This window comes from Brassica napus, chromosome A5 (genome assembly GCF_020379485.1).
Source record: "Brassica napus cultivar Da-Ae chromosome A5, Da-Ae, whole genome shotgun sequence".
Taxonomy (NCBI): Eukaryota; Viridiplantae; Streptophyta; class Magnoliopsida; order Brassicales; family Brassicaceae; genus Brassica; species Brassica napus.
Genome location: NC_063438.1, coordinates 882970 through 896350, shown reverse-complemented (window position 1 = coordinate 896350; position 13381 = coordinate 882970). Strand labels below are relative to the sequence as shown.

General features: G+C 35.7%; 1 protein-coding gene and 1 long non-coding RNA gene across 2 annotated transcripts; both read left to right on the top strand.

Annotated features, from left to right (window-relative positions):
• The first annotated feature begins 7795 nt into the window (after positions 1–7795).
• Positions 7796–9321, top strand: LOC106450502. The gene is made up of 3 exons (XR_001289415.3): positions 7796–8108; positions 8194–8761; positions 8910–9321. It is a non-coding gene; the product is annotated as an uncharacterized LOC106450502 (long non-coding RNA).
• Positions 9322–10381: 1060 nt separating this feature from the next.
• On the top strand, positions 10382–12554 carry LOC106450496 (dof zinc finger protein DOF2.5-like). The gene is made up of 2 exons (XM_013892170.3): positions 10382–10619; positions 11210–12554. Exons 1-2 carry the CDS (start codon positions 10596–10598, stop codon positions 12278–12280), a joined length of 1095 nt encoding a protein of 364 aa, XP_013747624.1. The 5' UTR covers positions 10382–10595; the 3' UTR covers positions 12281–12554.
• Positions 12555–13381: the final 827 nt, after the last annotated feature.

Below are 13381 nucleotides of genomic sequence, written 5' to 3'. Positions count from 1 at the left end.
GATTTTGATAAAAATTCAAAAAAACAAAAATTCTATTTTAATGCATAGTTGCATCCTTTATTAACATAAGATGAAGGTCAAAGAGATTTGAGACCTTTTTTCTCCGTTTCTCTAGAAAATGGCAATTTTAGAGTGGTTAAATCTACCAATTTAGGGAGTATTATGAAGTTTTACTAAATTAATTGACAACAAATTTAAATGATGCCCATGTACCATGAAAGAGAGTTTAGTATACATTGATACAAATGTAGAATGTGTTTAGAATTTTCAAAACAACATTAAAGATCATAGGTTTTAGTATATAGAGCATTTACGAAAAAATTCAATATGTTCGTCGGGGTTAACCCATAGATTTTGAAAAAAATTCAAAAAAAATAAAAATTATTTTTTAATGCATAGTTGCATCATTCAATAACATATAATGAAGGCCAAAGAGGATTATAACTTTTGTTGTCTTCGTTTTTCTAGAGAATAGCGATTTTATAGTGGTTATTCAGCCAATTTAGGGAGTATTATGAAGTTTTACCAAATTAATTGACAAAAAAACTTAAACGATGCCCATGTACCATGAAAGAGAGTTTCATATACATTGATACAAATGTAGAATGTGTTTAGAATTTTCAAAACAACAGTAAAGATCATAGATTTTAGTATATAGAGCATTTTCCGAAAAATTAAATATTTTCGTAGGGTTAACCCATTGATTTTGTGAAAAATTAAAAAAAAAAAATTATATTTTAATGCATATTTGCATTCTTCACTAACATATGATGAAGCTCAAAGATGTTTGGAACCTTAGTTGTGTTCGTTTTTCAAGAGAATAGCAATTTTATAGTGGTTAGTCAACCAATTTAGGAAGTATTATGAAGTTTTAATAAATTAATTGGCAAAAAATTTTAACGATGCCCATGTATAATGAAAGAGAGTTTAATATATATTAATACAAATGTATAATGCGTTTAAAATTTTTAAAACAACACTAAAGATTATAGGTTTTAGTATATAGAGCATTTACCGAAAAATTTATTATTTTCGTAGGGGTACGGTAACCCATAGATTTTGAGAAAAAATTCAAAAAAACTAAAATTCAATTTTAATGCATAATTGAATCCTTCACTAACATATAATGAAAGCCAAAGAGGATTAGAACCTTTGTTGTCTTCGTTTTTCTAGAGAATAGCGATTTTATAGTGATTATTCAACCAATTTAGGGAGTATTATGAAGTTTTACTAAATTAATTGACAAAAAAATTTAAATGATGCCCATGTACCATGAAAGAGAGTTTAGTATACATTGATACAAATGTAGAATGTGTTTAAAAATTTTAAAACAACAGTAAATATCATAGGTTTTAGTATATAGCGCATTTACCGAAAAATTAAATATTTTCGTAGGGGTTAAACCATAGATTTTGAGAAAAATTCAAAAAAACGAAAATTCTATTTTAATGCATAGTTGCATCCTTCATTAACATATGATGAAGGTGAAAGAGGTTTAGAACTTTTTTTCTCCGTTTTTCTTGAGAATAGCGATCTTATAGTTGTTAGTCAACCAATTTAGGGAGTATTATGAAGTTTTACTAAATTAATTGACAACAAATTTAAATGATGCCCATGTACTATGAAAGAGAGTTTAGTATACATTGATACAAATGTAGAATGTGTTTAGAAATTTTAAAACAACAGTAAAGATCATAGGTTTTTGTATATAGGGCATTTACCGAAAAATTCAATATTTTCGTAGAGGTTAACACACAGATTTTGAGAAATATTCAAAAAAATGAAAATTCTATTTTAATGCATAGTTGCATCTTACACTAACATATGATGAAGGTCAAAAATGTTTGGAACCTTTGTTGTCTCCGTTTTTCTTGAGAATAGTAATTTTATATTGGTTAGTCAACCAATTAAGGGAGTATTATGAAGTTTTACTAAATTAATTGACAAAAAAATTTAAACGATGCTCATGTACCATGAAAGAGAGTTTAATATACATTGATACAAATGTAGAATGTGTTTAGAATTTTCAAAACAACAGTAAAGATCATAGGTTTTAATATATAGAGCATTTACCGAAAAATTAAATATTTTCGTAGGGGTTATAACCCATAGATTTTGAGAAAAATTCAAAAAAATAAAAATTCTATTTTAATGCATAGTTGCATCTTACACTAACATATGATGAAGGTCAAAGATGTTTGGAACCTTTGTTGTCTCCGTTTTTCTTGAGAATAGCGATTTTATATTGGTTAGTCAACCAATTTAGGGAGTATTATGAAGTTTTACTAAATTAATTGATAAAAAAAAATTAAACGATGCCCATATACCATGAAAGAGAGTTTAATATACATTGATACAAATGTAGAATGTGTTTAGAATTTTCAAAACAACAGTAAAGATCATAGGTTTTAATATATAGAGCATTTATCGAAAAATTAAATATTTTCGTAGGGGTTAACCCATAGATTTTGAGAAAAATTCAAAAAAACTAAAATTCTCTTTTAATGCATAATTGAATCATTCACTAACATATGATGAAGGACAAAGAGGATTAGAACCTTTGTTGTCTCCATTTTTCTAGAGAATAGCGATTTTATAGTGCTTAGTCAACCAAATTAGGGAGTATTATGAAGTTCTACTAAATTAATTGACAATAAATTTAAACGATATCCATGTACCATGAAATAGAGTTTAATATACCTTAATACAATTGTAAAATGTGTTTAAAAATTTTAAAACAACAGTAAAGAGCATAAACTTTAGTATATAGAGCATTTAACGAAAAATTAAATATTTCCGTAGGGGTTAACCCACAGATTTTGAAAAAAATTCAAAAAAATGAAAATTCTATTTTAATGCATAGTTGCATCCTACACTAACATATGATGAAGGTCAAAGATGTTTGGAACCTTTGTCGTCTCCGTTTTTCTTGAGAATAGTGATTTTATATTGGTTAGTCAACCAATTTAGGGAGTATTATGAAGTTTTACTAAATTAATTGACAAAAAAAATTAAACGATGCCTATGTACCATGAAAGAGAGTTTCGTATACATTGATACAAATGTAGAATGTGTTTAAAATTTTCAAAACAACAGTAAAGATCATAGGTTTTATTATATAGAGCATTTCCCGAAAAAGTCATTATTTTCGTAAACACATTCAACATTTGTATCAATGAAAATTCTTCATATTAGAAATTTTAGAAACACATTAGAATGTGTTTAGAAATTTTAAAACAACAGTAAAGAGCATAAGGTTTTAGTATATAGAGCATTTACACCCATAGATTTTGAGAAAAAATCAAAAAAATAAAAATTATTTTTTAATGCATAGTTGCATCTTTCAATAACATATAATGAAGGCCAAAGGGGATTATAACCTTTGTTGTCTTCGTTTTTCTTGAAAATAGCGATTTTATATTGGTTAGTCAACCAATTTAGGGAGTATTATGAAGTTTTACGAACACATATTTTGAGAAAAATTCAAAAATATGGAAATAATTTTTTAATGCAAAGTTGCATCTTCTAACATATGATGAAGGTCAAAGAGGTTTGGAACTTTTTTTTATCTCTTTTTCTCTAGAAAATGGCAATTCTAGAGTGGTTAAATCTACCAATTTAGGGAGTATTATGAAGTTTTACTAAATTAATTGACAAAAAATTAAAACGATGCCCATGTATGATGAAATAGTGTTTAATATACATTAATATAAATGTAAAATGTGTTTAGAAATTTTAAAACAACACAAAAGATCATAGGTTTCTATATATGGAGCATTTACCGAAAAATTCAATATTTTCGTAGGGAGTTAAACACATAGAATTTGAAAAAAATTCAAAAATATGAAAATATTGTTTTAATGCATAGTTGCATCCTCCACTAACATATGATGAAGGTCAATGAGATTTGAAACTTTTTTTATCTCCGTTTCTCTAGAAAATAACGATTTTATAATTGTTAAATCCACCAATTTAGGGAGTATTATGAAGTTTTACTAAATTAATTGACAAAAAATTAAAATGATGCCCATGTACGGTGAAAGAGAGTTTAATATACACTAATACAAATGTAAAATGTGTTTAGAAATTTTAAAACAACCCTAAAGATCATAGGCTTCAGTATATAGAGCATTTACCGAAAAATTCAATATTTTCGTAGGGGTTAACACGTAGATTTTGAGAAAAAATTCAAAAATATGGAAATACTGTATTAATGCAAATTTGCATCATCCACTAACATATGATGAATGTCAAAGAGGTTAGAAACTTTTTTTTATCTCCGTTTCTCTAGAAAATAGCAATTTTATAGTGGTTAAATCCACCAATTTAGGGAGTATTATGAAGTTTTACTAAATTAATTGATAAAAAGTTAAACGATGCCTATGTAACATGAAAGAGAGTTTAATATACATTAATAAAAATGTATAAAATGTTTAGAAATTTTAAAACAACACTAAAGATTATAGGTTTCAGTATATAGAGCATTTACCGGAAAACTCAATATTTTCGTAGGGGTTAACGCATAGATTTTGATAAAAATTCAAAAATTTGAAAATATTGTTTTAATGCATAGTTGCATCATCCACTAACATATGATGAAGATAAAAGAGGTTTGGAACTTTTATTATCTTCGTTTCTATAGAAAATAGCGATTTTATAGTGGTTAAATCCACCAATTTATGGAGTATTATGAAGTTTTAATAAAGTAATTGACAAAAAATTAAAACGATGTCTGTGTACCATTAAAGAGAGTTTAATATACATTAATACAAATATAGAATGTGTTTAGAAATTTAAAAACAACCCTAAAGATCATAGGCTTCAGTATATATAACATTTACCGAAAAAATCAATACTTTCGTAGAGGGAGGGTTTATTTTGAAAAAAAATTAAAAAATGAAAATATTGCTTTAGTGCATAGTTGCATCCTCCACTAACATATTATGAACGTCAAAGAGGTTTGAAACTTTTGTTGTCTTTGTTTCTCTAGACAATACCAATTTAATAGTCCACCAATTTAGGAATTATTATGAAGTTTTATTAAATTAATTGACAAAAAAATTAAAACGATGTCCATGTACCATGAAAGCGAGTTTAATATACATTAATACAAATGTAGAATGTGTTTAGAAATTTTAAAACAACACTAAGGATCATAAGATTCAGTATATAGAACATTTACCGAAAAACTCAATATTTTCGTTAGGGTTGTTAACACATAAATTTTGAAAAAAAATTAAAAATACGAAAATTCTCTTTTAATACATAGTTGCATCATTCACTAACATATGATGAAGATAAAAGAAGTTTGGAATCTTTTTTGTCTCTGTTTTCTAGAGAATAACGATTTTATAATGGTTATAAATATATTTAAAAATTAATACAAATGAAAAATATATTTAGAAATTTTAAAACAACGCTAAAAATTATAGGCTAAAGTATATATAACATTTACAGAAAAACTCAATATTTTCTTAGGGGTTGTTAACACATAGATTTTGAAAAAAATTCAAAAATATGAAAATTGTGTTTTAATGCATAGTTGCAACATTCACTATATGATGAAGATAAAATAAGTTTCGAACTTTTGTTGTCTCTATTTTTCTAGAGAATAACGATTTTATAATGGTTAGAAATGTATTTAAAAATTAATACAAATAAAGAATGTATTTAGAAATTTAAAAAAAATACTAAATATCATAGACTTTCAGTATATAGTTTTAATGCATAGTTGCATCATTCACTAGCGATTTATTGTCTCTGTTTATTTAGAGTATTACGAAGTTTTGCTAAATTAATTGACAAAAAATTAAAAGAGAATTTAATAAAAGAGAGTTTAATGCTCTCTGTGGCCGCCGCTCTCGCGCTCTCCCTTCTCGCGCTCTCCCTTCGCGCTCTCCCTTCTCGCGTTCTCCCTTCTTCGCGCTCTCCCTTCTCGCGCTTTCCCTTCTCTCTTCTCTCCCCGGGAGCCCCACTCTCTCCCCGGGGCTCTCTCCCCGGGGCTCTCTCCCCGGGGCTCTCTCCCCGGGAACCCCGCTCTCTCTCCGGGAACCCGGGCTCTCTCCCCGAGAGCCGCCCCGCTCTCTCCCCGGGAGCCTCTCCGGGAGCCCGCTCTCCCCCCCGCTCTCTCCCCGGGAGCCTCTCCGCCTCTCCGCTCTCGCTCTCTCCAGGAGCCGCTATCTCTCCGAGAGCCTCTCCGGGAGCCCGCTCGCCGCTCTCCCTGGGCGCCGCTCTCCCTGGGCGCCGCTCTCCCTGGGCGCCGCTCTCCCTGGGCGCCGCTCTCCCCGGGAGCCGCTCTCCCCGGGAGCCGCTCTCCCCGGGAGCCGCTCTCCCCGGGAGCCGCTCTCCTCGGGAGCCGCTCTCCCCGGGAGCCGCTCTCCCCGGGAGCCGCTCTCCCCGGGAGCCGCTCTCCCCGGGAGCCGCTCTCCCCGGGAGCCGCTCTCCCCGGGAGCCGCTCTCCCCGGGAGCCGCTCTCCCCGGGAGACGCTCTCCCCGGGAGACGCTCTCCCCGGGAGCCGCTCTCCCCGGGAGCCGCTCGCCGCGGGAGCCGCTCGCCGCGGGAGCAGCTCGCCGCGGGAGCCGCTCGCCGCGGGAGCCGCTCGCCGCGGGAGCCGCTCGCCGCTCTCCCCGGGAGCCGCTCGCCGGGAGCCGCTCTCCCCGGGAGCCGCTCGCCAGGAGCCGCTCTCCCCGGGAGCCTCTCTGGGAGCCCGCTCTCCCCCCCGCTCTCTCCCCGGGAGCCTCTCCGCCTCTCCGCTCTCTCCAGGAGCCGCTATCTCTCCGAGAGCCTCTCCGGGAGCCCGAGAGCCTCTCCGGGAGCCCGCTCGCCGCTCTCCCCGGGAGCCGCTCTCCCCGGGAGCCGCTCTCCCCGGGAGCCGCTCTCCCCGGGAGCCGCTCTCCCCTCTCCCCGGGAGCCGCTCGCCGCTCTCCCCGGGAGCCGCTCGCCGCTCTCTCCGGGAGCCCGCTCGCCGCTCTCCCCGGGAGCCGCTCTCCCCGGGAGCCGCTCTCCCCGGGAGCCGCTCTCCCCGGGAGCCGCTCTCCCCGGGAGCCGCTCTCCCCGGGAGCCGCTCTCCCCGGGAGCCGCTCTCCCCGGGAGCCGCTCTCCCCGGGAGCCGCTCTCCCCGGGAGCCGCTCTCCCCGGGAGCCGCTCTCCCCGGGAGCCGCTCTCCCCGGGAGCCGCTCTCCCCGGGAGCCGCTCTCCCTCTCTCTCTCTCCCGCCCACCCTCTCTCTCTCTCTCTCTCCCCGCCCTCCCTCTCTCTCTCTCCCGCCCGCCCACCCTCTCTCTCTCTCTCCTCTCTCTTTCTCTCCCTCTCTCTCTCCCCTACCTTCCCCCGCCCACTCTCTCTTTCCTCTCTCATATGTATAACATAATACAAATATATAATACAAAATTACTCTAAAAAAAAAAATTGGTAAAAGCTTCATAGTTCCTAATCGGCAAAAAAAAAAAAAAAAACTGGGAATGATCGTCGACTTCTTGTTGTCTCTGGCAGCAAGCTCTTAACACCTGAATCACCATAGATCTTAGAAATCAGACAATGATTTTCGCTAAAACAAAAAAATCAGATCTGAATCTCGAGACTTACTTCTTCAGCAGCAGCGGCCATGTAAACCGGGAGCTCCACCACCGAATCTTGAGCCTTTCTTCAGGAAACGAGCTTTGATCGATTTCGAAACCGGTTTGGTCTCTGGGCCACCGGCTGTTTCTTCCGGTGGTTTCTCCATTGCACAGAAACGGGATTGAACAGAGAGAGAGTTTTAGTGGAAGGAGGTTTGAGGTTTGTATTTTGACATTTGCGGTTTTCTTCCGACATCGATATAATTGGAGAAGAAAGGAGGGATAATGGTTTGGTTTTGTTGTCTGATTATAGTGTTTTTGAGTTTGGTTTGGTTTCTTGTCTGATTAAAGTGTTTTTGAGTTGGTGTATTGTAATATTTATAGAGAAGCTAGCGTAAACGGCTATATTTCTCTTAAAGGTTTGAGTCTGGTATCGAGATCCACAACACAAAACGCCTGCGTTTCTCCTAACGGTAATAATAATGTTGGAATCGAACCGGTCTTGCAACCACCTAAACCGGTCTTGCAACTTCTTCTCGAAGATGGTGCCTTGTAATGTATCTCTGTCTCTCTCTCTTCGTACAATTAAAAAAATTCTCTGTAACTAGATCCTTAGGCGATGTTATTGTTTCTGCAGAGCTATACTAACTGATGAAAAAGAAAGACGATATGAATGCTTAGTCTTAAAGACAGATCTTTGCTTTTGCGTAGTTCTAGACTGAAGTTGATATTGGAGTATGGGCTGGCTACAACTGTAGAGCTAGACGCCATGGTGCTGTGAAATTGATAGATCTTCTTCTTGTACATCCCCGGAATGCTTGTGACATTGAAACTTAACAACATGGTTCTTGTTCATGTTTCTTCACTAGTGTTTCTCAAGAAAATTGAGTCTTGTATCCATCAAAATACCCAGGTGGTGATGATGAATCTGTCAACAAGCTTTTATCCAATTACATGTACTTCACGGCTTGTATGTGGTGCTGTGTCCTGATTACCATTTGTAATTAAACTGAAAGAACTAGCAATGATGAAGATGGGGGTTGTCCTTCTTTGTAGACGTTGGTTATTAGTGAATGGTGATTATACTGGTGGGTTTGAGAATGAAATGCCGAGCATTGTGAAGGCACATATTGACTATTGGTATAGTCATTCTGGGTTTTATAAAATCAGCCAAGGATCTCTGTTTATGTTTATCATTCTCAAAGGTATTTTAGTCGTGTCTTTATCATTCTGCCATCTTCTCGGAATAATGACTACTTATGTGTGTGCTCAGAGATTCACCTATAGTTTAGTCTCTTTAGAGGTTTAGTTAGTTACATTAATTAGTTCTGTCATATATTTTGTGGTCTACAGACTCAGCAAAGGTTGAAAAGGAAGGATTCTCATTACCTAGTTCATGTACTTCTCCTGGAATGTCAGTTTTTGGGTTTTGTAGTTCCCAAGGAAAGTATACACTTGAGAGCAGTTCCTCTTATTTCATCGGATGAGTCTTGGAGGCTCTCATCGTCTTTGCTTGGCGCACCAACCAGAACCGCAACACCACCCCAGCCCTGAGACAACATCACATAGTCATAGGTTCAAATACATATGTATGGATATTGGATAATGTAGTTAGTTATAAATGGCTGTAAAATTGTCTTCATGTATATTTACTCTGTTTTGTTCTTCTCACTGATCTTCGGCCTTTCCATGTCATTACAAGTATTATTTGAGTCATTATAGATAATTTCTCAAATAAATATTGGTTTTTGTTTGGTAACATGCATTATGAAATGCCATTATATTACAGACAAGGGAAGGAGTAACAGAATGACAAATTTCAATTGCAAAATAAAATCATTAACATCACAGAGTTATATATAACTAAACATAAATATTGACTGTAATCACACAAAATTAAAACTTATATACAAATGCAGTAGTTAACTAATCTCATCAGTTTTATAAAATCTAGATGGGCACCACTATATTTATATATACACATTGAATATTGATATAGTAAATGTTTTAAGTCGAGCTAAACTTGGGTGTTAAAGCCACTAATCACATGTACGCAAAGAGTATACACTGATACACGTATAGGTATGGTGTTGGGGTTTTTTTTTTGGTAAAGGTGTTGGGATTTTTAATATAGCTATGCGATCTGATGGACCATATGGCAAACAAATAGTATCCAATCACAAAATGGGAGGTCAAGAAAATAGCATACAACTCATAGTTCCACTACACACTAGTATATGCATTATATGATACAGAAAAGATTTTTATATCTATTATTAAGAGATACATTATTTTAACAAACGGACATAATTCCTTACACACGATTTTTATCGAAGATATATATATTTTATTAAGAGGGACCAGAAAGAGCTAGCAAGAGAGAGCGGTCGCGAGACATCATCACTAGTCAAAATCAACAAACCCAACTTTTTCTTTTTACTTCTTTATCTTTTTATAACCGAATTTCTTAAAAGTTTTTATTCGAAAGTTTTCTCCCGAATTTAGAGGATGATAATATGAAATTACAAATCATAATATAATCTCTAAATCAAACAATTTAGTTTCATACTGCTCATCTAAATGGCATAAATAAATGCCATTTTAACAAACAAATGTCATTCTAAAGTTTTTCATTTAAGTTATTAGACACATAATTATTTTAACATTCAATAATCAATATTCCAACTACAGTCCAATAGAACCAAATTCATCATACTCGACAACCTTTTTAATGATATTTGTATATATATATATGATATTTTCACCACGGGAAATGCATAATGTGTTTACATAGATGTATTTTCTAGTCCAAAAAATATATATATATTCTCCTAGATAATAAGTTAAAAGTTGAGTGCTTCTCTTCTCCGTGTTCTTCGCTGGCTCTATATTCAACATCCATAAAGTGAAAGGCAACGCACAGAAGAGCCATCACTCACAAACAAAGAAAAGGCAGAAAAAAGTCTCAAAAACATTCTTCTCTTTGGCCTTTACTCAAAACCCACACAGCTTCCTCTGGCTTCCTCTTTGTCGGAACTCATGGACGCTACGAAGTGGACACAGGTGCTTATAAGATCTTCCTTTAACTCACTCTTTTTCCCTCTTTTGTTTCTTTTTAACTACATCTTCTCTCTTTTTCTTTCTCTTTTGTCTTCCATGATCCATTATAGATTTCATATTAATATGCATATTTATGTGTGTGCATATATAATAAAATTTCTTATATATTACTCATGTTGATGATGCAATTATGGATAACGACTATATATCTTGAGTTTAACACATATTTCAATGACAATTCTGCATGGGAAATTATAATTTTGTTGGTTTCGAGGCTGGAAATAAAAGATTAGGGATACATTATAGCTCACAATACATTTTTCTCAGCCTTTTAATGTGATTAATCATTAATTATATTATTGGAAAAATGATGATAGAAAATAATTAAACGTCAGTATTTGTTATTTACCCCCTTGTTCTCGGTGTTCATCTCTTTTCATTTTTCTGTTTGATCTTGAGAAGCATGGTGATAATCAATCACACGTTTATGTCTTAATCAGCTTATTATTTAGTTTATGATTGCTTGTGGTATATATTGATATAGATTTTTCAAAATTAAACTCTAATTAGCTCTTTCGGTTTCAATGTTCTAGGGCTTTCAAGAAATGATGAACGTTAAACCAATGGACCAAATCATGATTCCTAATAACAACACACATCAATCAAACACCACGTCAAGTGCAAGGCCAAGCACCATTCTCACACCAAACGGCGTCTCAGCCGCTGGAGCCACCGTCTCTGGCGTAAGCAACAACAACAATACCGCGGTTGTGGTGGAGAGGAAAGCAAGACCACAAGAGAAACTAAATTGTCCAAGATGTAACTCAACCAACACAAAGTTTTGTTACTACAACAACTATAATCTAACACAACCAAGATACTTCTGCAAAGGTTGTCGAAGGTATTGGACCGAAGGTGGAACTCTTAGGAATGTCCCTGTCGGGGGAAGCTCAAGAAAGAACAAGAGATTATCTTCGTCTTCTTCTTCATCAAACATCCTTCAGACAACACCATCTTCACTTGGTTTGACTACAACACTTCCAGATCTAAACCCACCAATTCTCTTCTCAAACCAAATCCCCAATAAATCAAAAGGGTCATCACAGGATCTCAACTTGTTGTCTTTCCCGGTCATGCAAGATCAGCATCATCGTGTTCACATGTCTCAGTTTCTTCAGATGCCTAAGATGGAAGGAAATGGCAACATAACTCATCAGCAGCCTTCATCATCATCCTCTCTCTATGGTTCTTCTCCTGTTTCAGCTCTTGAGCTTTTAAGAAGAGGAGTTAGTGTTTCTTCAAACTCAGTTATGCCTTCTGGTCCAATGATGGATTCATCAAACAATGTGATGTACACTTCTTCAGGATTTCCAACAATGGTGGATTACAAGCCAAGTAATCTCTCTTTCTCTACTGATCATCATCAAGGGACTGGACACAACAACCACAATAGGTCAGATGATGCTCATCATCAAGGTAGGGTTTTGTTTCCATTTGGGGATCAAATGAAGGAGCTTTCATCAAGCATAACACAAGAAGTTGATCATGACGATAATCAACAACAGAAGAGTCATGGTAATAATAATAATAATATTTCTTCAAGCCCTAATAATGGATACTGGAGTGGGATGTTCAGTACTACGGGAGGAGGATCTTCATGGTGAAGCAAAATGATCAAAAGAGATTGTGAAATTAGATTTCTACTTCTCTTTCTACTTCTCTTTCATAACACAACAGTCTTTTATTCTCCTTATTTTTCTAGGTTTTTATTTTGTTTAAATATATATATATTTTTAAGAAAAAATGCTCTATAATTTTGATAGTAATTTGGGTTTGTTTGGTCACTTTGATTTATTGATACGTAGCGTATATGACTATATGTATAACAGAGTTGTGTATAGTTAGAAGAATATGTGAATACGAATCTCTTAAGTGTTACATGATCTGTATTCATCGCTTCCTTTATTGTTTCTTTGGTGAATATATGTTTATATAAATATCCAGAAATAATCACTTGATTATCGAACATTAAAAGCTGAAATGAGTAACGAGAAATTTGGGAGAGTAATAAGGTAAACGATGGATCTTAGTAGCCTTCATTTTAAATGAATCCAACTTTTCTTCACCCCCGTACGTGACATCGCATGTACTGTATAATGATAATTCGATTCCAAAAATATATTGATTATCATGAAAAGCGTTACGTAAACTGCTGTTTATTAATTTAATTTACGTTATATTTTGCTAACTATGTGCTGTGACGAATGATAATGATGTATGTCTTTGTCTGCTACTAGCTAGTTGATCACTTGAACTGCGGAACGAGATGCCACTTCAGTAGTGCCCACTAAACACGAATTTTCTTGGGCTTCGTTCTATTAAAATTTTAAATTTCTGTGTGTGACAGTAGTTCTCTGTTGAATCTCTTTACGGCTTTGAATAATCAATAAACTAGCATAGAGACACAACGACATATTTGGGAAATTCACTCATATTATAAAAGGAAATAAACCAACCGCGATATTCTCCTGGTGTGTAAGAAATCTTAGACGTATCTGCGCAGTGCGCATGCTACTTTTTTTTTTTTTTTTTTTTTTTTTGTCGTCTATCCATTTAAGCTAGATCAAGTGGAGAGCAGACGAGTTGATTCTCCGAGGAGCATCTCCATCTGTCCGGGTCTGATCTATATGGAAGAAGATAAAACCTCTGGTCCTTGCATCTTTTGCTAATCCATCTGCCCGGCCATTTCGGCTTCGAGGAATATG

Coding starts and splice junctions, on each gene's coding strand:
- LOC106450496 (XM_013892170.3), top strand. CDS start 10,596: ATGGACGCTACGAAGTGGACACAG. Junction 10,620..11,209: donor ACGCTACGAAGTGGACACAG/GTGCTTATAAGA, acceptor TCAATGTTCTAG/GGCTTTCAAGAAATGATGAA.